At 55.4% G+C, this 25,457-nt stretch overlaps 1 protein-coding gene across 2 annotated transcripts; it reads left to right on the forward strand.

Annotated features, from left to right (window-relative positions):
* Positions 1-6,226: 6,226 nt before the first annotated feature.
* On the forward strand, positions 6,227-25,293 carry CFAP20 (cilia and flagella associated protein 20). 2 transcript variants are annotated; one of them, XM_073565060.1, is made up of 6 exons: positions 6,227-6,457; positions 10,661-10,740; positions 22,203-22,314; positions 23,643-23,831; positions 23,923-24,033; positions 24,166-24,374. In XM_073565060.1, exons 1-6 carry the CDS (start codon positions 6,374-6,376, stop codon positions 24,169-24,171), a joined length of 582 nt encoding a protein of 193 aa, XP_073421161.1. In that variant the 5' UTR covers positions 6,227-6,373; the 3' UTR covers positions 24,172-24,374. The 2 variants fall into 2 exon arrangements, with proteins under 2 accessions (XP_073421161.1, XP_073421160.1); XM_073565059.1 differs by lacking the exon at positions 24,166-24,374 and adding an exon at positions 25,142-25,293 and having other exon boundaries at positions 6,229-6,457.
* The last annotated feature ends 164 nt before the right edge of the window (positions 25,294-25,457 follow it).

Below are 25,457 nucleotides of genomic sequence, written 5' to 3' on the forward strand. Positions count from 1 at the left end.
GACGGTCATAGGGTCTGGTCCCCGGTGACGGTTGTTTTGGTCCGGTCCCCGGTGACGGTTGCTATGGTCCGGTGACGGTCGCTAGAGTCTGGTCCCCGGTGACGGTCGGTAGGGTGGGTCCCCGGTGACGGTTGTTATGGTACAGTGACAGTCGCTATGGTCTGCTCCCCGGTGACGGTCGCTAGGGTCTGCTCCCCGATGACGGTTGCTATGGTCCGGTGACGGTCGCTAGGGTCCGGTCCCCGATGAGGGTTGCTATGGTCCGATGACGGTCGCTAGGGTCCGGTCCCCGATGACGGTTGCTATGGTCCGGTGACGGTCGCTAGGGTCCGCTCCCTGGTGACGGTCGCTAGGGTCCGTTCCCCGGTGACGGTTGCTATGGTCTGGTGACGGTCGCTAGGGTCCAGTCCCCGGTGACGGTTGCTATGGTCCGGTGACAGTCGCTAGGGTCCGGTCCCCGGTGACGGTCGCTATGGTCCGGTGACGGTCGCTAGGGTCCGGTCCCCGGTGATGGTTGCTATGGTCCGGTGACAGTGGCTAGGGTCCGCTCCCCGGTGACGGTTGCTATGGTCCGATCCCCGGTGACGGTTGCTATGGTCCGGTGACGGTCGCTAGGGTCCAGTCCCCGGTGATGGTTGCTATGGTCCATTCCCCGGTGACAGTTGCTATGGTCCGGTGACAGTCGCTAGGGTCCGGTCCCCGGTGACGGTCGCTAGGGTCCAGTCCCCGGTGATGGTTGCTATGGTCCGTGACAGTCGCTAGGGTCCGGTCCCCGGTGACGGTCGCTATGGTCCGGTGACGGTCGCTAGGGTCCGGTCCCCAATGACGGTTGCTATGGTCCGATCCCCGGTGACGGTTGCTATGGTCCGGTGACAGTCGCTAGGGTCCGCTCCCCGGTGACGGTTGCTATGGTCCATTCCCCGGTGACGGTTGCTATGGTCCGGTGACAGTCGCTAGGGTCCGGTCCCCGGTGACGGTCGCTAGGGTCCAGTCCCCGGTGATGGTTGCTATGGTCCGTGACAGTCGCTAGGGTCCGGTCCCCGGTGACGGTCGCTATGGTCCGGTGACGGTCGCTAGGGTCCGGTCCCCAATGACGGTTGCTATGGTCCAGTGACGGTCGCTGTGGTCCGGTCCACGGTGACGGTTGCTATGGTCCGGTGACAGTCGCTAGGGTCCGGTCCCCGGTGACGGTTGCTATGGTCCGGTGACAGTCGCTAGGGTCTGGTCCCCGGTGACGGTTGCTATGGTCCGGTGACAGTCGCTAGGGTCCGGTCCCCGGTGACGGTCGCTATGGTCCGGTGACGGTCGCTAGGGTCCGGTCCCCGGTGACGGTTGCTATGGTCCGGTCCACGGTGACGGTTGCTATGGTACGGTGACAGTCGCTAGGGTCCGGTCCCCGGTGACGGTCGCTAGGGTCCGGTCCCCGGTGACGGTTGCTATGGTCCGGTGACAGTTGCTAGGGTCCGGTCCCCGTTGACGGTTGCTATGGTCCGGTCCCTGATGACGGTTGCTATGTTCGGGTGACAGTCGCTAGGGTCCGGTCCCCCCGTGACGGTTGCTATGGTCCGGTGACGGTCGCTAGGGTCCGGTCCCCGGTGAGGGTCGCTAGGGTCCGGTCCCCGATGACGGTTGCTATGGTCCGGTGACGGTCTCTTGAGTCCGGTCCCCGGTGACGGTCGCTAGGGTCCGCTCCCCCATGACGGTCGCTAGGGTCTGGTCCCCTGTGACGGTTGCTTTGGTCCGGTCCCCGGTGACGGTTGCTATGGTCCGGTGACAGTCGTTAGGGTCCGCTCCCCGGTGACGGTTGCTATGGTCCGGTGACAGTCGCTAGGGTCCGGTCCCCGGTGACGGTTGCTATGGTCCGGTGACAGTCGCTAGGGTCCGGTACCCGGTGACGGTCGCTATGGTCCGGTGACGGTCGCTAGGGTCCGGTCCCCGGTGATGGTTGCTGTGGTCCGGTGACAGTCGCTAGGGTCCGCTCCCCGGTGACGGTTGCTATGGTCCGATCCCCGGTGACGGTTGCTATGGTCCGGTGACGGTCGCTAGGGTCCAGTCCCCAGTGATGGTTGCTATGGTCCGGTGACAGTCGCTAGGGTCCGCTCCCCGGTGACGGTTGCTATGGTCCGTTCCCCGGTGACGGTTGCTATGGTCCGGTGACAGTCGCTAGGGTCCGGTCCCCGGTGACGGTCGCTATGGTCCGGTGACGGTCGCTAGGGTCCGGTCCCCAATGACGGTTGCTATGGTCCAGTGACGGTCGCTGTGGTCCGGTCCACGGTGACGGTTGCTATGGTCCGGTTACAGTCGCTAGGGTCCGGTCCCCGGTGACGGTTGCTATGGTCCGATGACAGTCGCTAGGGTCCGGTCCCCGGTGACGGTTGCTATGGTCCGGTGACAGTCGCTAGGGTCCGGTCCCCGGTGACGGTCGCTATGGTCCGGTGACGGTCGCTAGGGCCCGTCCCCGGTGACGGTTGCTATGGTCCGGTCCACGGTGACAGTTGCTATGGTACGGTGACAGTCGCTAGGGTCCGGTCCCCGGTGACGGTCGCTAGGGTCCGGTCCCCGGTGACGGTTGCTATGGTCCGGTGACAGTCGCTAGGGTCCGGTCCCCGTTGACGGTCGCTATGGTCCGGTCCCTGATGACGGTTGCTATGGTCCGGTGACAGTCGCTAGGGTCCGGTCCCCCCCGTGACGGTTGCTATGGTCCGGTGACGGTCGCTAGGGTCCGGTCCCCGGTGACGGTCGCTATGGTCCGGTGACGGTCGCTAGGGTCCGGTCCCCGGTGACGGTTGCTATGGTCCGGTCCACGGTGACAGTTGCTATGGTACGGTGACGGTCGCTAGGGTCCGGTCCACCCCGTGACGGTTGCTATGGTCTGGTGACGGTCGCTAGGGTCTGGTCCCCAGTGACGGTTGCTTTGGTCCGGTCCCCGATGACGGTTGCTATGGTCCGATCCCCGGTGACGGTTGCTATGGTCCGGTGACAGTCTATAGGGTCCGGTCCCCGGTGACGGTCGCTAGGGTCCGGTCCCCGGTGACGGTCGCTAGGGTCCGCTTCCCGATGACGGTTGCTATGGTCCGGTGACAGTCGCTAGGGTCCGGTCCCCGGTGACGGTCGCTAGGGTCCAGTCCCCGGTGATGGTTGCTATGGTCCGTGACAGTCGCTAGGGTCCGGTCCCCGGTGACGGTCGCTATGGTCCGGTGACGGTCGCTAGGGTCCGGTCCCCAATGACGGTTGCTATGGTCCAGTGACGGTCGCTGTGGTCCGGTCCACGGTGACGGTTGCTATGGTCCGGTTACAGTCGCTAGGGTCCGGTCCCCGGTGACGGTTGCTATGGTCCGGTGACAGTCGCTAGGGTCCGGTCCCCGGTGACGGTTGCTATGGTCCGGTGACAGTCGCTAGGGTCCGGTCCCCGGTGACGGTCGCTATGGTCCGGTGACGGTCGCTAGGGCCCGTCCCCGGTGACGGTTGCTATGGTCCGGTCCACGGTGACAGTTGCTATGGTACGGTGACAGTCGCTAGGGTCCGGTCCCCGGTGACGGTCGCTAGGGTCCGGTCCCCGGTGACGGTTGCTATGGTCCGGTGACAGTCGCTAGGGTCCGGTCCCCGTTGACGGTCGCTATGGTCCGGTCCCTGATGACGGTTGCTATGGTCCGGTGACAGTCGCTAGGGTCCGGTCCCCCCCGTGACGGTTGCTATGGTCCGGTGACGGTCGCTAGGGTCCGGTCCCCGGTGACGGTCGCTATGGTCCGGTGACGGTCGCTAGGGTCCGGTCCCCGGTGACGGTTGCTATGGTCCGGTCCACGGTGACAGTTGCTATGGTACGGTGACGGTCGCTAGGGTCCGGTCCACCCCGTGACGGTTGCTATGGTCTGGTGACGGTCGCTAGGGTCTGGTCCCCGGTGACGGTTGCTTTGGTCCGGTCCCCGATGACGGTTGCTATGGTCCGATCCCCGGTGACGGTTGCTATGGTCCGGTGACAGTCTCTAGGGTCCGGTCCCCGGTGACGGTCGCTAGGGTCCGGTCCCCGGTGACGGTCGCTAGGGTCCGCTTCCCGATGACGGTTGCTAGGGTCCGGTTCCCGGTGACGGTCGCTAGGGTCCGCTCCCCGGTTACGGTTGCTATGGTCCGTTGACGGTCGCTAGGGTCCAGTCCCCGGTGACGGTTGCTATGGTCCGGTGACAGTCGCTAGGGTCCAGTCCCCGGTGATGGTCGCTATGGTCCGGTGACGGTCGCTAGGGTCCGGTCCCCGGTGACGGTCGCTAGGGTCCGCTTCCCGATGACGGTCGCTAGGGTCCGGTTCCCGGTGACGGTCGCTAGGGTCCGCTCCCCGGTTACGGTTGCTATGGTCCGTTGACGGTCGCTAGGGTCCAGTCCCCGGTGACGGTTGCTATGGTCCGGTGACAGTCGCTAGGGTCCAGTCCCCGGTGATGGTCGCTATGGTCCGGTGACGGTCGCTAGGGTCCGGTCCCCGGTGACGGTTGCTATGGTCCGGTGACAGTCGCTAGGGTCCGCTCCCCGGTGACGGTTGCTATGGTCCGGTGATGGTCGTTAGGGTCCGGTCCCCGGTGACGGTCGCTATGGTCCGTTCCACGGCGACGGTTGCTATGGTCCGGTGACGGTCGCTAGGGTCCAGTCCCCAGTGATGGTTGCTATGGTCCGGTGACAGTCGCTAGAGTCCGGTCCCCGGTGACGGTCGCTAGGGTCCAATCCCCGGTGATGGTTGCTATGGTCCGGTGACAGTCGCTAGGGTCCGGTCCCCGGTGACGGTCGCTAGGGTCCGGTCCCCGGTGACGGTCGCTAGGGTCCAGTCCCCGGTGACGGTTGCTATTGTCCGGTGACAGTCGCTAGGGTCCGGTCCCCCCCGTGACGGTTGCTATGGTCTGGTGACGGTCGCCAGGGTCTGGTCCCCGGTGACGGTTGCTTTGGTCCGGTCCCCGATGACGGTTGCTATGGTCCGATCCCTGGTGACGGTTGCTATGGTCCGGTGACAGTCTCTAGCGTCCGGTCCCCGGTGACGGTCGCTAGGGTCCGGTCCCCGGTGACGGTCGCTAGGGTCCGCTTCCCGATGACGGTTGCTATGGTCCGGTGACGGTCGCTAGGGTCCGGTCCCCGGTGACGGTCGCTAGGGTCGGTCCCCGATGACGGTTGCTATGGTCCGATGGCGGTCGCTAGGGTCCGGTCCCCGATGACGGTCGCTAGGGTCCGGTGACGGTCGCTAGGGTCCTGTCCCCGATGACGGTTGCTATGGTCCGATGGCGGTCGCTATGGTCCGGTCCCCGATGACGGTCGCTATGGTCCGGTGACGGTCGCTAGGGTCCTGTCCCCGATGACGGTTGCTATGGTCCGGTGACGGTCGCTGTGGTCCGGTGACGGTCGCTAGGGTCCTGTCCCCGATGACGGTTGCTATGGTCCGGTGACGGTCGCTGTGGTCCGGTCCACGGTGACGGTTGCTATGGTCCGGTGACAGTCGCTAGGGTCCGGTCCCCGATGACGGTTGCTATGGTCCGGTGACAGTCGCTAGGGTCCGGTCCCCGGTGACGGTTGCTATGGTCCGGTGACGGTCGCTGTGGTCCGGTGACGGTCGCTGTGGTCCGGTCCACGGTGACGGTTGCTATGGTACGGTGACAGTCGCTAGGGTCCGGTCCCCGGTGACGGTTGCTATGGTCCGGTGACAGTCGCTAGGGTCCGCTCCCCGGTGACGGTTGCTATGGTACGGTGACAGTCGCTAGGGTCCGGTCCCCGGTGACGGTTGCTAGGGTCCGGTCCCCGGTGACGGTTGCTATGGTCCGGTGACAGTCGCTAGGGTCCGCTCCCCGGTGACGGTTGCTATGGTACGGTGACAGTCGCTAGGGTCCGGTCCCCGGTGACGGTTGCTATGGTCCGGTGACAGTCGCTAGGGTCCGATCCCCGGTGACGGTTGCTAGGGTCCGGTCCCCGGTGACGGTTGCTATGGTCCGATGACAGTCGCTAGGGTCCGCTCCCCGGTGACGGTTGCTATGGTACGGTGACAGTCGCTAGGGTCCGATCCCCGGTGACGGTTGCTAGGGTCCGGTCCCCGGTGCTCCGGTTCTCACATCCCGCCGCTCTCGCTCCTTCTTTTCAGCTTTCCCGGCCCTCACATTACCATCAGAAACTGCCAGCACCAAACATGGCGGCCGCTGCACTCTCGGCCCCGCCTCTTCCGGTCACCTGACACAGGCGTGTCTCCAGGAGACGGAACTGTGTACGGATCAACACCAGCGCGCCAGTGGGCGGGGCCTGCTGTCATGGCTACGATAAGGGACGGAGGAGGCGTCACCTCGGCAACCGCGGCCTAGTGACCTTATAGCAACGCGGCTGCTGCGGAGGAGACGGGCAGAGCGGAGGCAGCACCATGTTCAAGAACACGTTCCAGTCCGGCTTCCTGTCCATCCTGTACAGCATCGGCAGCAAGCCCCTGCAGATCTGGGACAAGAAGGTGAGGCGGCGCCCCCTGGTGGCGGGAGGGCAAGAGTCCGGTGCTATCTCCCCCCCAGAGCCCGCTGCGAGCTATCCCCCCCCCCCCCAGAGCCCGCTGCGAGCTATCCCCCCCCCCCCAGAGCCCGGTGCGAGCTATCCCCCCCCCCCCCCAGAGCCCGGTGCGAGCTATCCCCCCCCCCCCCCCCCAGAGCCCGGTGCGAGCTATCCCCCCCCCCCCCAGAGCCCGGTGCGAGCTATCCCCCCCCCCCCCCCAGAGCCCGGTGCGAGCTATCCCCCCCCCCCCCAGAGCCCGGTGCGAGCTATCCCCCCCCCCCGAGAGCCCGGTGCGAGCTATCCCCCCCCCCCCAGAGCCCGGTGCGAGCCATCCCCCCCCCCAGAGCCCGGTGCGAGCTATCCCCCCCCCCAGAGCCCGGTGCGAGCTATCCCCCCCCCCCCAGAGCCCGGTGCGAGCTATCCCCCCCCCAGAGCCCGGTGCGAGCTATTCCCCCCCCCCCGAGAGCCCGGTGCGAGCTATTCCCCCCCCCCCCCCAGAGCCCGGTGCGAGCTATCCCCCCCCCCCCCCCCGAGAGCCCGGTGCGAGCTATCCCCCCCCCCCCGCGAGAGCTCGGTGCGAGCTATCCCCCCCCCCCCGCGAGAGCCCGGTGCGAGCTATCCCCCCCCCCGCGAGAGCCCGGTGCGAGCTATCCCCCCCCCCGCGAGAGCCCGGTGCGAGCTATCCCCCCCCCCCGCGAGAGCCCGGTGCGAGCTATCCCCCCCCCCCCCGCGAGAGCCCGGTGCGAGCTATCCCCCCCCCCAGAGCCCGGTGCGAGCTATCCCCCCCCCCCCCAGAGCCCGGTGCGAGCTATCCCCCCCCCCCGAGAGCCCGGTGCGAGCTATCCCCCCCCAGAGCCCGGTGCGAGCCATCCCCCCCCCCCCCAGAGCCCGGTGCGAGCTATCCCCCCCCCCCCCAGAGCCCGGTGCGAGCTATCCCCCCCCCCAGAGCCCGGTGCGAGCTATCCCCCCCCCCCCCCCCCCGAGAGCCCGGTGCGAGCTATTCCCCCCCCCCCCGAGAGCCCGGTGCGAGCTATTCCCCCCCCCCCCCAGAGACCGGTGCGAGCTATCCCCCCCCCCAGAGACCGGTGCGAGCTATCCCCCCCCCCGAGAGCCCGGTGCGAGCTATCCCCCCCCCCCCCCCCGAGAGCCCGGTGCGAGCTATCCCCCCCCCCCCGAGAGCCTGGTGCGAGCTATCCCCCCCCCCCCGAGAGCCCGGTGCGAGCTATCCCCCCCCCCCCCGCGAGAGCCCGGTGCGAGCTATCCCCCCCCCCGCGAGAGCCCGGTGCGAGCTATCCCCCCCCCCGCGAGAGCCCGGTGCGAGCCATCCCCCCCCGCGAGAGCCCGGTGCGAGCTATCCCCCCCCCCCGCGAGAGCCCGGTGCGAGCTATCCCCCCCCCCCCCGAGAGCCCGGTGCGAGCTATCCCCCCCCCCCGCGAGAGCCCGGTGCGAGCTATCCCCCCCCCCCCGCGAGAGCCCGGTGCGAGCTATCCCCCCCCCCCCGCGAGAGCCCGGTGCGAGCTATCCCCCCCCCCCGCGAGAGCCCGGTGCGAGCTATCCCCCCCCCCCGCGAGAGCCCGGTGCGAGCTATCCCCCCCCCCCCCCAGAGCCCGGTGCGAGCTATCCCCCCCCCCCCCCCCAGAGCCCGGTGCGAGCTATCCCCCCCCCCCCCCCCCAGAGCCCGGTGCGAGCTATCCCCCCCCCCCCCCCAGAACGCGGTTTGAGCTATCCCCCCCCCCCCCCCCCCCGAGTCCGATGCTAAGGCTGTGCGTGCGACCCCCTCCTCCCCCCCCCCCACAGTTCGATGTGTCCGATGCTAAAGGCCCCCGTTCCAGAGTCCAGTGCTATTCCCCCATCCCCAAGAGTCATGTGTGTGCGACCCCCCCCTCCCCCAGTGTCCAGCGCTATCCCCCCTCGTGATGTGCAGTGACGTCTCCTTGTGTATGATGTATACGGCCCCTATAGATGTGCAGTGACGTCCCCTTGTGTATGATGTATACGGCCCCTATAGATGTGCAGTGACGTCCCCTTGTGTATGATGTATACGGCCCCTATAGATGTGCAGTGACGTCCCCTTGTGTATGATGTATACGGCCCCTATAGATGTGCAGTGACGTCCCCTTGTGTATGATGTATACGGCCCCTATAGATGTGCAGTGACGTCCCCTTGTGTATGATGTATACGGCCCCTATAGATGTGCAGTGACGTCTCCTTGTGTATGATGTATACGGCCCCTATAGATGTGCAGTGACGTCCCCTTGTGTATGATGTATACGGCCCCTATAGATGTGCAGTGACGTCCCCTTGTGTATGATGTATACGGCCCCTATAGATGTGCAGTGACGTCCCCTTGTGTATGATGTATACGGCCCCTATAGATGTGCAGTGACGTCCCCTTGTGTATGATGTATACGGCCCCTATAGATGTGCAGTGACGTCCCCTTGTGTATGATGTATACGGCCCCTATAGATGTGCAGTGACGTCCCCTTGTGTATGATGTATACGGCCCCTATAGATGTGCAGTGACGTCTCCTTGTGTATGATGTATACGGCCCCTATAGATGTGCAGTGACGTCTCCTTGTGTATGATGTATACGGCCCCTATAGATGTGCAGTGACGTCCCCTTGTGTATGATGTATACGGCCCCTAAAGATGTGCAGTGACGTCCCCTTGTGTATGATGTGTATGGATCCTATAGATGTGCAGTGACGTCCCCTTGTGTATGATGCATACGGCCCCTAAAGATGTGCAGTGACGTCCCCTTGTGTATGATGTGTATGGATCCTATAGATGTGCAGTGACATCACCTTGTGTATGATGTATACGGCCCATATAGATGTGCAGTGACGTCCCCTTGTGTATGATGTGTATGGATCCTATAGATGTGCAGTGACATCACCTTGTGTATGATGTATACGGCCCCTAAAGATGTGCAGTGACGTCCCCTTGTGTATGATGTGTATGGATCCTATAGATGTGCAGTGACATCACCTTGTGTATGATGCATACGGCCCCTATAGATGTGCAGTGACGTCCCCTTGTGTATGATGCATACGGCCCCTATAGATGTGCAGTGACGTCTCCTTGTGTATGATGTATACGGCCCCTATAGATGTGCAGTGACGTCTCCTTGTGTATGATGTATACGGCCCCTATAGATGTGCAGTGACGTCCCCTTGTGTATGATGTATACGGCCCCTAAAGATGTGCAGTGACGTCCCCTTGTGTATGGATCCTATAGATGTGCAGTGACGTCCCCTTGTGTATGATGTATACGGCCCCTAAAGATGTGCAGTGACGTCCCCTTGTGTATGATGCATACGGCCCCTATAGATGTGCAGTGACGTCCCCTTGTGTATGATGCATACGGCCCCTATAGATGTGCAGTGACGTCTCCTTGTGTATGATGTATACGGCCCCTATAGATGTGCAGTGACGTCTCCTTGTGTATGATGTATACGGCCCCTATAGATGTGCAGTGACGTCCCCTTGTGTATGATGTATACGGCCCCTAAAGATGTGCAGTGACGTCCCCTTGTGTATGATGTGTATGGATCCTATAGATGTGCAGTGACGTCCCCTTGTGTATGATGCATACGGCCCCTAAAGATGTGCAGTGACGTCCCCTTGTGTATGATGTGTATGGATCCTATAGATGTGCAGTGACATCACCTTGTGTATGATGTATACGGCCCATATAGATGTGCAGTGACGTCCCCTTGTGTATGATGTGTATGGATCCTATAGATGTGCAGTGACATCACCTTGTGTATGATGTATACGGCCCCTAAAGATGTGCAGTGACGTCCCCTTGTGTATGATGTGTATGGATCCTATAGATGTGCAGTGACATCACCTTGTGTATGATGCATACGGCCCCTATAGATGTGCAGTGACGTCCCCTTGTGTATGATGCATACGGCCCCTATAGATGTGCAGTGACGTCCCCTTGTGTGTGATGTATACGGTCCCCATAGATGTGCAGTGACGTCTCCTTGTGTATAATCTATACGTCCCCCATAGATGTGCACTGTGACATCCCTATGTGTGATGTATATGGTCCCCATGAATGTGCAATGTGACGTCCCGTGTATGATGTGTGTCTTATGTAGTCTTTGAGCAGAGCTTGTGGCCCAGTACGACCCTCCCGACTTCACTTCCTCTGTAGGTGCGGAACGGTCACATCAAGAGGATAACTGACAATGACATCCAGTCCCTGGTGCTGGAGGTGGAGGGAACCAACGTCAGGTGAGTGTCTGCAGGCAGGTGGAGGTCACTGTTTGCACCCGGGATGTGCGGCTCTACACATCACACAGACTAGGGTCAAGAGGAGTGATGGGTTCTCCAGGCTCTTGCAGATCACTGGAGAAGCGATCGGTTTTGGGGGCTACTGCAGTTCACTGGAGGAGCGGTGGGTTCTCAGCGGCTGCTTCAGATCACTGGGGCAGTGGTGGGTTCTCACTTGAGGAGCTGTTGGTTTTTGGAGGCTGCTTCAGATCACTGGAGGAGCGATGGGCTCTCAGGGGACAGCTTCAGGTCACTGGAGGAGCGGTGGGTTCCCTGAGGCTGCTTCAGATCACTGGAGGAGCGGTGGGGTTCTCGGAGGCTGTTTCAGATCACTGGAGGAGCGGTGGGTTCTCGGAGGCTGTTTCAGATCACTGAAGGAGCGGTGGGTTCTCGGAGGCTGTTTCAGATCACTGAAGGAGCGGTGGGTTCTCGGAGGCTGCTTCAGATCACTGGAGGAGAGGTGAGAGGTAGGTTCTCAAGCTGCTTCAGATCACTGAAGGAGCAGTGGGTTCTCGGAGGCTGCTTTAGATCACTGAAGGAGCGGTGGGTTCTCGGAGGCTGCTCTAGATCACTGAAGGAGCGGTGGGTTCTCGGAGGCTGCTTTAGATCACTGAAGGAGCGGTGGGTTCTCAAGCTGCTTCAATCACTGAAGGAGCGGTGGGATCTCGGAGGCTGCTTCAGATCATTGTAGGAGCGGTGGGTTCTCGGAGGCTGCTTTAGATCACTGGAAGAGCGGTGGGTTCTCAAGCTGCTTCAATCGCTGAAGGAGCGGTGGGTTCTCGGAGGCTGCTTCAGATCGCTGAAGGAGCAGTGGGTTCTCGGAGGCTGCTTCAGATCGCTGAAGGAGCGGTGGGTTCTCGGAGGCTGCTTCAGATCGCTGAAGGAGCGGTGGGTTCTCGGAGGCTGCTTCAGATCGCTGAAGGAGCGGTGGGTTCTCGGAGGCTGCTTCAGATCACTGGAGGAGAGGTGGGTTCTCAAGCTGCTTCAGATCACTGAAGGAGCAGTGGGTTCTCGGAGGCTGCTTTAGATCACTGAAGGAGCGGTGGGTTCTCGGAGGCTGCTCTAGATCACTGAAGGAGCGGTGGGTTCTCGGAGGCTGCTTTAGATCACTGAAGGAGCGGTGGGTTCTCAAGCTGCTTCAATCACTGAAGGAGCGGTGGGATCTCGGAGGCTGCTTCAGATCACTGTAGGAGCGGTGGGTTCTCGGAGGCTGCTTTAGATCACTGGAACAGCGGTGGGTTCTCAAGCTGCTTCAATCGCTGAAGGAGCGGTGGGTTCTCGGAGGCTGCTTCAGATCGCTGAAGGAGCAGTGGGTTCTCGGAGGCTGCTTCAGATCGCTGAAGGAGCGGTGGGTTCTCGGTGGCTGCTTCAGATCGCTGAAGGAGCGGTGGGTTCTCGGAGGCTGCTTCAGATCGCTGAAGGAGCGGTGGGTTCTCGGAGGCTGCTTCAGATCGTTGAAGGAGTGGTGGGTTCTCGGAGGCTGCTTCAGATCGCTGAAGGAGCGGTGGGTTCTCGGAGGCTGCTTCAGATCACTTGGTCAGATTTTTCAGTATGGATAGTGTGAGGTACTTTATCATGCTTTTCTGAAGTTGCGATATACTGTGTCTACCGCATTTCCCTGATCCACCCAGTCAGTGATTCTATCATGGAAGGAAATTAGATTAGTCTGGCATGACTTGTTTGCTACAAACCCATGCTGGCTCTGGTTAATTACTGTTTTCTTATCCATGTGTAGTAAGGGCCAGATTGGGGGGTGGTCTACTGCTTACCGCGCACAGACGACAGAGACGGAGGCAGATTTTCAGGTACAACTGGTCCGAGTTTATTGGCCGTCCTCCTGACGACTGTAGCAATACACCGCAACACCTTTACAGCTCTCCGTATTCAGGCCCGTGTACCTGCACCTTCCTTCTGTCATAGTGACGTTCCTCGCGGCTCTTTCACTGGGGCTGCCCTAGGCCTATCTACCGCCAGCGCTTCACCAGTCCGAGGTCGTCGTCAATTTGGTACCCCCGGGGCCTCGTCTGTTCTGCGGTTCTTCGTGTCGAGGCCACCCCCTGACTTCTTTTCTCCTCAGTCCCCTGGTCGAGCTCTCCTCTTCTGTTCATTCTCCTCCACTGTCTCTTCTCCTCTTGAGCTCCTCCCAGGACTGGAACCCTCTCCTGTCCTATTTATCCCCTTCCTCGGGAATTTCCCTCCTGGGTTCCTATCTCCCCCCCCCCCCCCCCCCATGACTAAGATTTTTCTAAAGCTCTAAGCTGCTGTCAAGTCCTGAACTACGCTCCCCCTGCCATCTTGTGGTCAAATCTAGGTACTGCATTCCTTTTCCATCTTCCCCAGCTGTTTCCCTTCTGTCATTGCCCATATCCATCTATAGTGCACAAACCGTCCCTTCATCCTTCAGTCAAGTCCGTCCATCAAGTCACCTTCCCCACACAAATGCATACATGCTGTTCAATAATTTGTTCACAGATCTTTCATGGTATAGAAGTAAGGCTCACTGGCCTGTAATTTCCTGGCTCAGTCTTCTTTCCTTTTTTGATGATAGGGACAACATTTGTCCTTTTCCAATCTTCAGGTACTTCTATTTTCCAGGATTTTTCAAAGATTCTGGCTAGTGGTTCTGCAACTTCCTCTTACTCTGTCAGTATCCTAGGATGTAATTCATCTGGACCAGGAGATGTATTTCGCTAACTGTTCCCTCACCGTCTCTCTGTTTATGGATAGTGTGGATTCTTTTATTCCTTCGATGGCACCGTGAAGATCAGCAGATGTTACATTTGCTTTCTTGGAAAACACAGATGTAAAATAGGAATATAAAGTTCGGCTTCTCAACACCATTTTTGACCACTTCACCTTTTCATCCTGTAAAACTCCTATAGCATCTTTGACTTTTCTTTTGAAATACCCTCTGTAAGGTAGCGCCTCCTGTTTGTGTTGGGGAACACTCACTTGGCAGTGGATTCACGGCACACAGGAACACTTTCCGAACCATATAAGGCAACACAAGGCAAACAGTCTTGTATCCGACAGATGAATTCATAATGTCTATAGTAGGGCCTCGCTCTCTCAGGCCAGTGGGCACACAGGCTGTGCCACGTCCAGCATGTAGGCTCTGTAGCCTGAACTCAGTCTCTTTCTGACCTCGGTCAGTATCACTCACGTTTGTTAGGGAAGCTGCCGAACTGGGATCACCATCCCGGACAACGCCTTGCTCACTAGGCCGCCTAACAGTTTCAGATCCTCAGCCGGGTGGTAGCTTCCCCATGCAGAGCCGTCACTGACTCCGGAAACACGGCCTCTGTGTGCTGTTCAGGACGTCTGTCCCCACTTGGAACTGTCCAACACACAGGACACCAGGTTCAAAGCCTCCATGTGCTCTTCAGGGAGGTAGCACACCTTCCAGCACACAGGCCTTCCAGAACCTTCCACATGAACCAATCAGGTCCATGCACTCTGTCCATGTGACCCACCCTGGTCACATTATATGGACCGTAACCACACCCACAGGTGAGGTATGGATCACATGGTCATGACCTCATGGCAGGTCCTTTCAACACACAGCCACACACACCGAGGCTTTACTTTGGGCGTTCAGCCACACGCCCCAGGGTGGGTTTGTAGGTGACTGGTCCCACCCATTTAACCAAGTCACCTGGAAGCAGCCCCATTGTACAACAGAAACCATCAGCAGTAACCTCTGCTGATCAATACATATTCCAGCTTCCATCATAGGGCACCCACCCCTGTGATACATATCGGCCATTTACAATCCTGCCGCTCACCATTTTCCCATCATAACAAAGGGAATGCCTGCATGCAATTCCCGGGCGGACCATACAGCGCCCCCTAGCTGTCACAGGGGTCACTGCGTCACACCTCAAACTCCCTTTTTGCTACTTTTGGTCTCCCTTGGCAGCCTCCCTTCATTGCTCTTCTATCTCTTGCCCTTGTTTCCCTGCAGACCACATTATATTCTTCTTTAGATAGGCCCCCTTTCCATTTCATATACATTTCTTTTTTCCTCTTTAACAAGTGATAAGTTCTGTGTTCATCCACCCTGCTCTCTTTCAGGCTATGTGCCCACGTAGCGTTTTTTTCCTGAGCAGAGACGCAGGCGCTTTTTGACACGCGTTTTTGCAATTAGTGTGTGCGGAATCGCATGCAATTCCGCACAATTAATGAACATGCAGCGTTTTTCTCCGCTAAGCGTTTCCGCAGCGGAAAAAAACGCACCATTAGCACAACGTGTGCGTTTTCCATGCTATTACATTAGATGCTTTTCTTAAGCGTTTCCGCAGCAGAAACGCCTGTCTAAAAGCGCTGCGGAAACGCTTAAAAATCGCTACGTGGGCACACAGCCTAAAGGTTTCCAATCCTTCCCTCTTTTCATGATTGTTACCGAATGTGCAGAGAATCTCGTTTAGTAAACTCTCCCATCCTTCTCGGACATTTCTGTCCTTTAGAACATCCGGCCATTGGACCTTTCCTACCTCTTTCTGAAGTCCAACCTTAAAGGCTGAGGGGTACTTCACGCTAAGCGAGATCGCTGAGGAGTCACCGATTTTGTGACGCATCAGCGATCTCGCTGTGACACTGACCAGCGACCGCTCCCCCGCCGGGTATCGCTGATCGTACAGGAATGTCCTGGGCTGTAAGCAGACGCTGGGAGCTGGTATCCAAGGTAAACAGCGGGTAACTAAGTGCACGCGTCGCTTAGTTACCGCTGTGTACCCTGGATACCAGCGTGCTCGCGCTGAGAACTGGTATCCAAGGTAAACAGCGGGTAACTAGGCGCCACGCACTTAGTTACCCGCTGTTTACCTTGGATACCAGCTTCCAGCGCAAGCACGCTGGTATCCTGGGTACACAGTGGGTAACTAAGCGACGTGCACGCTTAGTTACCCGTGTCGTCGCTGGTCCTGATCGCTGGTGAGATCTGCCTGTTTGACAGCTCACCAGCAATCATGTAGTGACACCAACGATCCTGACCAGGTCATATCGTTGTCGGGATCGTTGGTGCGTCGCTTAGTGTAACGGGACACTAAGTATTTGCTGGTTTTCCTCCTCTTGTAATCCAAAATTCGAGGCTAGTGTTATCAGTGCCTCCTAAATTCCCGGCCACCTTTTACTTCCTCAACTGCATTTCCTTCGAGTTGGTAAGAATTAGGTCCAAAATTGAAGATCCTCGTGTTCTCTCTTCTACCTTTTTGAAAGATAAAGTTGTCAGCAAGAGAAGAATTTTCTGGACCCAGTTCTTTTATCTGAGAGATTCCCAACAAATATCTGGGTAGTTAACATCTCCCATGATCACGGTGTCATATTTTCTTGAGAACATCTGATGTAAAAAGAGTTCATCCATATCTTCAGTTTGTGCAGGTGGCCTATAGTAAACACCTACAATAGTGTTCTTCTCTTCTTGTATTCTTACCCAGACAGTTTCTGCAGAGCTACCGTTGTCTGAAGCTTGGATTGCGGTGGAGATATACGTTTTCCTAACATGCAATGCCATATCTCCTCCCCTCTTGTTAAAGTGAACCAGTCAGCTGGTTTGGCCGATGCGAGTTACGGCCATTGCCTTTCAGGGCTTATCTACAGCATTCTATAATGCTGTAGATAAGCCCCTGATCCGACCTGCAAGGTAAGAAAAATAAGTTTAATTATACTCACCCGGAGGACGGTCCGATAGGTGTCGCAGGTCCCATCTTCTTGCTACGCCGCCCTCCTGCTTGCTTCATCTTTTCTGGCATCACGCTCCTGCGCAGCAGCACTTATCTGCCGTGTTGAGGGCAGAGCAAAGTACTGCAGTGCGCAGGCGCTGGGTCTCTGACCTTTCCCGCCGCCTGCGCACTGCAGTACTTTGCTCTGCCCTCAACACGGCAGATAAGTGCTGCTGCGCAGGAGCATGATGCCAGGGAACGATGATACAAGCAGGAGGGCGGCATTGCAAGAAGATGGGAGACACCGGACCAAGACCTGGGATACATCGGATCGGACAGACCCGCAGGTGAATATAATAATAAATATAGCTTATCTTGCAGGTCGGAGCAGATATACGGCATTATAGAATGCTGTAGTTAAGCCCTGAAAGGCGGTGGCCGTATCTCCTATCGGCCAAAACTTGTGACAGGTTTGCTTTAAAGGGAATCTGTCACCTGTTTTTAGCCCTATCAGCTGCCGGCACCGCCATCAGGGGATTATCGCCAGCATTCTGTAATGTATTCTGTAATGCTGTAGATAAGCCCCCGATGTAACCGGAAAGAGAAGAAAAACGAGTTATACTCACCCAGGGGCGGTCTGGGTCCGATGGCTGTCGTGGTCCGGTGCCTCCCATTTTCTAGCGACGACGTCCTCCTTCTTACTTCTGTCGCGGCTCCGGCGCAGGCGTGATTGTCTGCCCTGTTGATGGCAGAGCAGCGTACTGCAGAGCGCAGGCGCCAGACCTCTCTGACCTTTCCCGGCACCTGCGCACTGCAGGACTCTGCTCTGCCCTCAACAGGACAGACAATCACGCCTGCGCCGGAGCCTCGACGAAGCAAAGAAGAGGACGTCATCGCTAGAAGATGGGAGGCGCCAGATCCGGACCGCGACACCCTCTGGACCCGAACCTGACCCAGACCGCCCCTGGGTGAGTATAACTCGTTTTTCTTCTCTTTCAGGTTACATCGGGGGCTTATCTACAGCATTACAGAATGCATTACAGAATGCTGGAGATAAGCCCCTGATGGCGGTGCTGGCAGCTGATAGGCCAAGAAAAGGGTGACAGATTCCCTTTAATCCTGTTTCTAATGAATAAATAAGTCCTACAAAAAACGGATTTTAAGTCTAAAAATGTGTAATACATTCATTTTATTAAACAAAAAAAGCATAAAAACTTCTTACACACATTATAAATGGGAAAGTCAAAAATACAGAAAAAAGGCTCCGTTGTGAAGGACGTATACACATCCGAGTGGCTCAGTGGATAGCACTGCAGCCTTACAGCGCTGGGGTTCTGGGTTCAAATCCCACCAAGGAGTTTGTATGTTCTCCCCGTGTTTGTGTGGGTTTCCTCCGGGTTCTCCGGTTTCCTCCCACATTCCAAAGACCTATACTGATGGTAGGGATTGTAGATTGTGAGCCCCATTGGGGACAGTGATGGTGATGTGTGCAAACTGTAAAGCGCTGCGGAATATGTTAGCGCTATATAAAGATCATTATTATTTCTATAGGCCTTGGGTAATGCTAGTCCTGAAGAAGTGTCAGTGTCCTGTTTCATATGTAAAGTGCTTATCGTGTCAATGAGGTGCAATATAATTGCCCAGGGAGGGATACTGCCTGAGAAACCTAGTGTAGTGACATATGCTAGGGGTGTATGACCAGCGGTACATTATCTATCCTGAGGCTGCAGCTCTCCACACAGCGACCTGTGTTATCATGAGAGGAGACAGTCTGTCTGGTCCCAACCCCAGGGGATTTCCTGAGAACACAAAGTGGAAACATTGCACACCTTCTAGTGTTTTTGAAGGAGAGACGCCAATTACAGCCTGACACTATCTGAGAGGTGAAACAAATAGTGTTCAGAGGAAAATGATGTATTCCTGGGTAAAATAGCCAGCAATTAGAATACGAGGCTGGTCTAGCAATCTGATCTCCAGAGTAAATCTATAAATTAGGCCTGTACACATAGAAACCTGTTCACAGTGAGGGGCAGCCTAGCTGGTGTGCTCCAGTCCATATCCCCCCTCCCTCAGGGACAGAATACCAGACTGCAAAGTCTGATAGTTCTGTAAGTTTCTCCCTTTTATTTTATCGCTGTTTTGCATATTTGTATGTCACTTTTTATTTCCATATTTTTATATCTTTTTATTGTAAGCGCTGCACCTTTTATATTAAAACTTTAATAAGTCTGAACCTTGTTGCTGTAAAGAATCCATAGCCTTAGAGTGTGCGCTCCCGGTGATTGGCGGACTGTAGTAGTAGTATTTCCGGGACTCATCACCCGTGTGTTCGGTGAGTGGTGGCAGCGTGTATGAGCGGGGTGCGTGCTTTGTGTCGGGGTGTGATTTATGCTCCCACTGCGGCATAGAACACAGGTGGAATGCTGGACTGAGTGAGAGGAGATTGACCCTTGCAGGTGCAACCCCGAGTCACGAGCTGAGAAGCAGGTACGTGACACCTAGATTCAGCCCACCGTTCATATAAAGAGCATGCTATCACCAGGTAATGCCGGCTTCCTGGTCTATGTAAGCTTCCTTAAGTGTATAATCAAACACGGGCATTATAACTATAACTGCAGCAGTCTACCAGCACCGGTCAGCTTACCCATATTGTTGCCTGTGTGATGTGAGGTCCTGGTGCAGCCCCGACGCACGTTTCACGTGGGCTTCCTCGGAGGAATTTGTATTACACATTTTTGGACTTAAGTCCTACAAAAACCATGGAGTTTATGCTATTGGGAGTGTTCAGTTATATCCTTTACTGGTCTTTCTCTGGGGCATAGCACAGTCATGATATTGTAGTTGCCATGTTTCAGTGGGACCTTTTTCTAATAAATAAGTTGTATCCTTCTAGCCTTGTATTCCAATCATTAAAAAACAAATCTGAACTGAGAAAAGTAAGTAAATGTGTCTGCAGAATGTAAGTGCATATTAACACATGACCATTAACCAGAGAAAACAAAAAGCAAAAAACACAAATATCCTGAACTAAAAAGTAAAAAATATAATGCATAAAAGGTAGTAATAATAATAATAAGGGTATTTAGCAAACATAATTTTGATCAAAATAATGTACAAGCCATCCCGCCACGTCACGGCCACCCCTTGTGGGACAGTCCCTTCTCTAGGATTTAAAACCTTTTCACTTGCCAAGTGACGTGAATGTGAATAAGGATCGAGCAGCTGAACCACTAGTAACAAACTTTTTTTTATTTTTTAGTTCAGGATGTTTGTGTTTTTTGCTTTTTGTTTTCTCTTGTATTCCAATCATGTACAGTATAGACCAAAAGTTTAGACACACCTTCTCATTCAAAGAGTTTTCTTTATTTTCATGACTATGTAATTGTGGATTCACTCTGAAGGCATCAAAACTGTGAATTATCACATGTGGAATTATATAATTAACAAAAAGGTCACGAAACAATCACTGACCTCATGGAGACCAGTCAAAGAAAACACTGCAGCAGCTGGCAAAGGCGCTCAATCAGTGAAATCCTAGGTGCATTGCTCCCTGGGAAATACAAATATGCAAATAAAGTCCATGGAGCCTCATTTAAGAGTCTTGAGACTCTTAAATGAGGCTCCACGGACTTTATTTGCATTAACAAAAAAGTGTGAAACAACTGAAAATATGTCTTATATTCTGGGTCCTTCAGAGTAGCCACCTTTTGCTTTGATTACTGCCTTGCACACTCTTGATGAGCTTCAAGAGGTAGTCACCGGAAATGGTCTTCCAACAGTCTTGAAGGATTTCCCAGAGATGCTTAGCACTTGTTGGCCCTTTTGCCTTCACTCCGCGGTCCAGCTCACCCCAAACCATTTCTATTGGGTTCAGGTCTGGTGACTGTGGAGGCCAGGTCATCTGGCGTAGCACCCCATCACTCTCCTTCTTGGTCACATAGCCCTTACACAGCCTGGAGGTGGGTTTGGGGTCATTGTCCTGTTGAAATATAAATGATGGTCCAACTAAACACAAACCGGATGGAATAGCATGCCGCTGCAAGATGCTGTGGTAGCCACGCTGGTTCAGTATGCCTTCAATTTTGAATAAATCCCCAACAGTGTCACCAGCAAAGCACCCCCACACCATCACACCTCCTCCTCCATGCTTCACGGTGGGAACCAGGCATGTAGAGTCCATCCGTTCACCTTTTCTGCGTCGCACAAAGACACGGTGGTTGGAACCAAAGATCTCAAATGTGGACTCATCAGACCAAAGCACAGATTTCCACTGGTCTAATGTCCATTCCTTGTGTTCTTTAGCCCAATCAAGTCTCTTCTGCTTGTTGCCTGTCCTTAGCAGTGGTTTCCTAGCAGCTATTTTACCATGAAGGCCTGCTGCACAAAGTCTCCTCTTAACAGTTGTTGTAGAGATGTGTCTGCTGCTAGAACTCTGTGTGGCATTGACCTGGTCTCTAATCTGAGCTGCTGTTAACCTGCGATTTCTGAGGCTGGTGACTCGGATGAACTTATCCTCCGCAGCAGAGGTGACTCTTGGTCTTCCTTTCCTGGGGCGGTCCTCATGTGAGCAAGTTTCTTTGTAGCGCTTGATGGTTTTTGCCATTGCACTTGGGGACACTTTCAAAGTTTTCCCAATTTTTCGGACTGACTGACCTTCATTTCTTACAGTAATGATGGCCACTCGTTTTTCTTAACTCGGCTGCTTTTTTCTTGCCATAATACAAATTCTAACAGTCTATTCAGTAGGACTATCAGCTGTGTATCCACCAGACTTCTGCACAACACAACTGATGGTCCCAACCTCATTTATAAGGCAAGAAATCCCACCTATTAAACCTGATAGGGCACACCTGAGAAGTGAAGACCATTTCCAGTGACTACCTCTTGAAGCTCAAAAATGAAGAGGAACAGCATCCAGTCCGGGTGACGAAACATGTGAAATTTATTGCGCCATGAGAACATACGTTTCGACCATCACATGGTCTTTTTCAAGCATGCTTGAAAAAGACCATGTGATGGTCGAAACGTTGTATGTTCTCAAGGCGCAATAAATTTCACATGTTTCGTCACCCGGACTGGATGCTGCTCCTCTTCGTTTTTATGACTTCTGATGTCCAACTGGGTCCCTGGGCTTAGAGCGTGCATCCCTTGATCCTGGAAGTGCTGTCAGCCAATTTTTGCATGTTTTACCTCTTGAAGCTTATCAAGAGAATGCCAAGAGTGTGCAAAGCAGAAATCAAATCAAAAGGTGGGTACTCTGAAGAACCTAGAATATAAGACATTTTCAGTTGTTTCACACTTTTTTGTTAATGATATAATTCCACATGTGGTAATTCATAGTTTTGATGCCTTCAGAGTGAATCTACAACTTTCATAGTCATGAAAATAAAGAAAACGCTTTGAATGAGAAGCTGTGTCCAAACTTTTGGTCTGTACTGTATATCATCCCACCAAGTTTGAGTGATGCCGATGACATCTTTTTTTCCTGTGTTAGCAGCGCCAATTGTCCTTGTTCCCCATGCGCTGTGCATTTGTATAGACACATGTTAGTTTGCAGTCGGCTCCTCTATTTTCATTCTGAGTGTGTTGTTTTTATTCTTCTTTTCCCCTTCTAATAACATGGTTCTCAAAAGAATTAATTCGCTGCATATTCCTTCCTGGCCGCATATCTCCCATGCCCTGTTGCTCTAATTTAAAGCTCTTCTGATGAAGCAAGGCAAAGATATATGTTGTATATGATAAGCTCCTATCTTCCTTTTACAGCACTACATACATAACATGCCCAGCAGACCCCAAGAAAACCCTGGGCATCAAGCTGCCATTCCTGGTCATGATCATCAAGAATCTTAAGAAATATTTCACCTTTGAAGTGCAGGTGAGCTGCCAGTGTCGATATATTATATGGAGTCGTCTCCTCTCACCTTGGGGCGACACGGCCAGAGGACGATATATTATGTGGCGTCGTCTCCTCCCACCTTGGGGGCGACACGGCCAGAGGACGATATATTATGTGACGTCGTCTCCTCCCACCTTGGGGGCGACACGGCCAGAGGACGATATATTATGTGGAGGAGTCTCCTCTCACCTGGGGGCGACACGGCCAGAGATCAATATATTATGTGGAGTAGTCTTCTCTCACCTTGGGGGCGACACGGCCAGAGATCGATATATTATGTGGAGGAGTCTCCTCTCACCTGGGGGCGACACGGCCAGAGATCAATATATTATGTGGAGTAGTCTTCTCTCACCTTGGGGGCGACACGGCCAGAGATCAATATATTATGTGGCGTCGTCTCCTCCCACCTTGGGGGCGACACGGCCAGAGGACGATATATTATGTGACGTCGTCTCCTCCCACCTTGGGGGCGACACGGCCAGAGGACGATATATTATGTGGCGTCGTCTCCTCCCACCTTGGGGGCGACACGGCCAGAGGACGATATATTATGTGGCGTCGTCTCCTCCCACCTTGGGGGCGACACGGCCAGAGATCAATATATTATGTGGACTAGTCTTCTCTCACCTTGGGGGCGACACGGCCAGAGATCGATATATTATGTGGAGGAGTCTCCTCTCACCTGGGGGCGACACGGCCAGAGATCAATATATAATGTGGAGTAGTCTTCTCTCACCTTGGGGGCGACACGGCCAGAGATCAATATATTATGTGGCGTCGTCTCCTCCCACCTTGGGGGCGACACGGCCAGAGGACGATATATTATGTGGCGTAGTCTCCTCCCACCTTGGGGGCGACACGGCCAGAGGACGATATATTATGTGGCGTCGTCTCCTCCCACCTTGGGGGCGACACGGCCAGAGATCAATATTATGTGTAGTAGTCTTCTCTCACCTTGGGGGCGACACGGCCAGAGATCGATATATTATGTGGAGGAGTCTCCTCTCACCTTGGGGCGACACGGCCAGAGGACGATATATTATGTGGAGTCGTCTCCTCTCACCTTGGGGCGACACGGCCAGACGATATATTATGTGGAGCAGTCTCCTCTCACCTTGGGGCGACACGGACAGAGGACGATATATTATGTGGAGCAGTCTCCTCTCACCTTGGGGCGACATATTATGTGGAGCAGTCTCATTTCACCTTGGGGCGACACGGCCAGAGGATGATAAGTTGTACAGTGGTCTCTGCCCACCTCGGGGTGACAGTCGGTGGGTTATTATGGGTTGTCTTGTTTTATGCAGGTGCTGGATGATAAGAACGTGCGGCGGAGGTTTCGTGCCAGTAACTACCAGAGCACCACGAGAGTGAAGCCGTTTATTTGCACCATGCCCATGAGACTAGACGATGGCTGGAATCAGATTCAGTTTAACCTCTCAGACTTCACCCGCCGGGCATACGGGACAAATTATATCGAGACCCTCCGAGTACAGGTTAGACTGTCAGCCCCTCCCCCTATTGCACCTGGTTACCCCAGCGGCCCACACCCTACCGCCCTTGTGATGACACTTATTCTTGTATTAGATTCACGCAAACTGCAGAATTCGACGAGTTTACTTCTCAGATCGGCTCTATTCTGAGGATGAGCTGCCTGCAGAGTTCAAGCTGTACCTACCCGTACAGAACAAGGCAAAAGTAAGTGAACCCAGACTTGTTTTCTTTGCCCCTTTCCCACCCATCCGGCCTCTTCATTGCTACTCCTCTACCGCATGCTTGCCCCCTGGCTTCCCTCCTTTGCACTCTTTTTTTTTTAATCCTGTCTTGCAGCAGTGATTGGCGCCGACCCCTCCTCTTTCCCCGCCCCTTGATCATTCTTCTCTTGCAGCTATGATTGGCCCCAGCCTTTCTTTCCCTCATGGTCCCCTCCACTATCGCCACCTCTCCTTCCCCTCATTTGCATTGATCTTCCTTCTCGTGTCTTGCAGCAGTGATCTTCACTGGCTTTTCTCCCTCGGTGGTCCCTGACCCAGCCTCCCTCACATCGCTTCCTTCCTTTCAAGTGATCACCCTTTTCTTACTTTCATGATGGACGCCAGCTTTCCTCCCATGGATCTCTCAGCTTTCCCTGCACCTACCTCCACCTCTCTCCTGATTTGCACTGATCTTCCTTCTCTTGTCATAGAGCAGTAATTGGCACCGGCTTTTCTCCCTTGAGCCTCTCTCCTCTCACCACCTCAGCTTTGCTTTCTCCGCCCCTTGATCTTGCTGCTCTTGCAGCCGCGATTGGCACTGGCTTTTCTCCCTTGGGCTTCTCCGCCCCTTGATCTTGCTGCTCTTGCAGCCGCGATTGGCGCTGGCTTTTCTCACTTGGGCTTCTCCGCCCCTTGTTCTTGCTGCTCTTGCAGCCGCGATTGGCGCTGGCTTTTCTCACTTGGGCTTCTCCGCCCCTTGTTCTTGCTGCTCTTGCAGCCGCGATTGGCGCTGGCTTTTCTCCCTTGGGCTTCTTCGCCTCAGCTTTGCTTTCCCTGCCCCTTGATCTTCCTGCTCTTGCAGCCGCGATTGGCGCTGGCTTTTCTCCCTTGGGTTTCTCCGCCCCTTGATCTTGCTGCTCTTGCAGCCGCGATTGGCGCTGGCTTTTCTCCCTTGGGCTTCTCCGCCCCAGCTTTGCTTTCCCTGCCCCGTGATTCTTCCTGCTCTTGCAGCCGCGATTGGCGCTGGCTTTTCTTCCTTGGGCTTTCCCTGCCCCTCCCGCCATCTTGCTCCCATCCTTTTGCACTGATTGTCCTTCTCTTGTGTCTTGCAGCAGTGATTGGCGCCGGCTCTTCTTCTCCCAGGATTTAGTGTTTTCTACGTTGAGCAGTTCCCACTTTGCATCGACTTCTAAGTTATGAAACGTTTTGGGCTTAGAGACTCAGAATTGCAGATGTTTTTGTAATAAATTTGATCTTGCCTCTTCATGTGTCTCGTTGCTATGTGCTGTGCAGACGGCGATGCTTCCACGACATTGAGAGTCTAGCCGTGAATGCTGGGATATGTGCTGGCTCATTGGCTGCAGAGACCAGGGGGATCCCATAGAGCAGAACGCACGGCTCCTGTGTGGAGGGCTGAGGACGGACCAC

Source organism: Dendrobates tinctorius, unplaced genomic scaffold (genome assembly GCF_039654945.1).
Source record: "Dendrobates tinctorius isolate UK_male_01 unplaced genomic scaffold, ASM3965494v1 ptg000524l, whole genome shotgun sequence".
Taxonomy (NCBI): domain Eukaryota; kingdom Metazoa; phylum Chordata; class Amphibia; order Anura; family Dendrobatidae; genus Dendrobates; species Dendrobates tinctorius.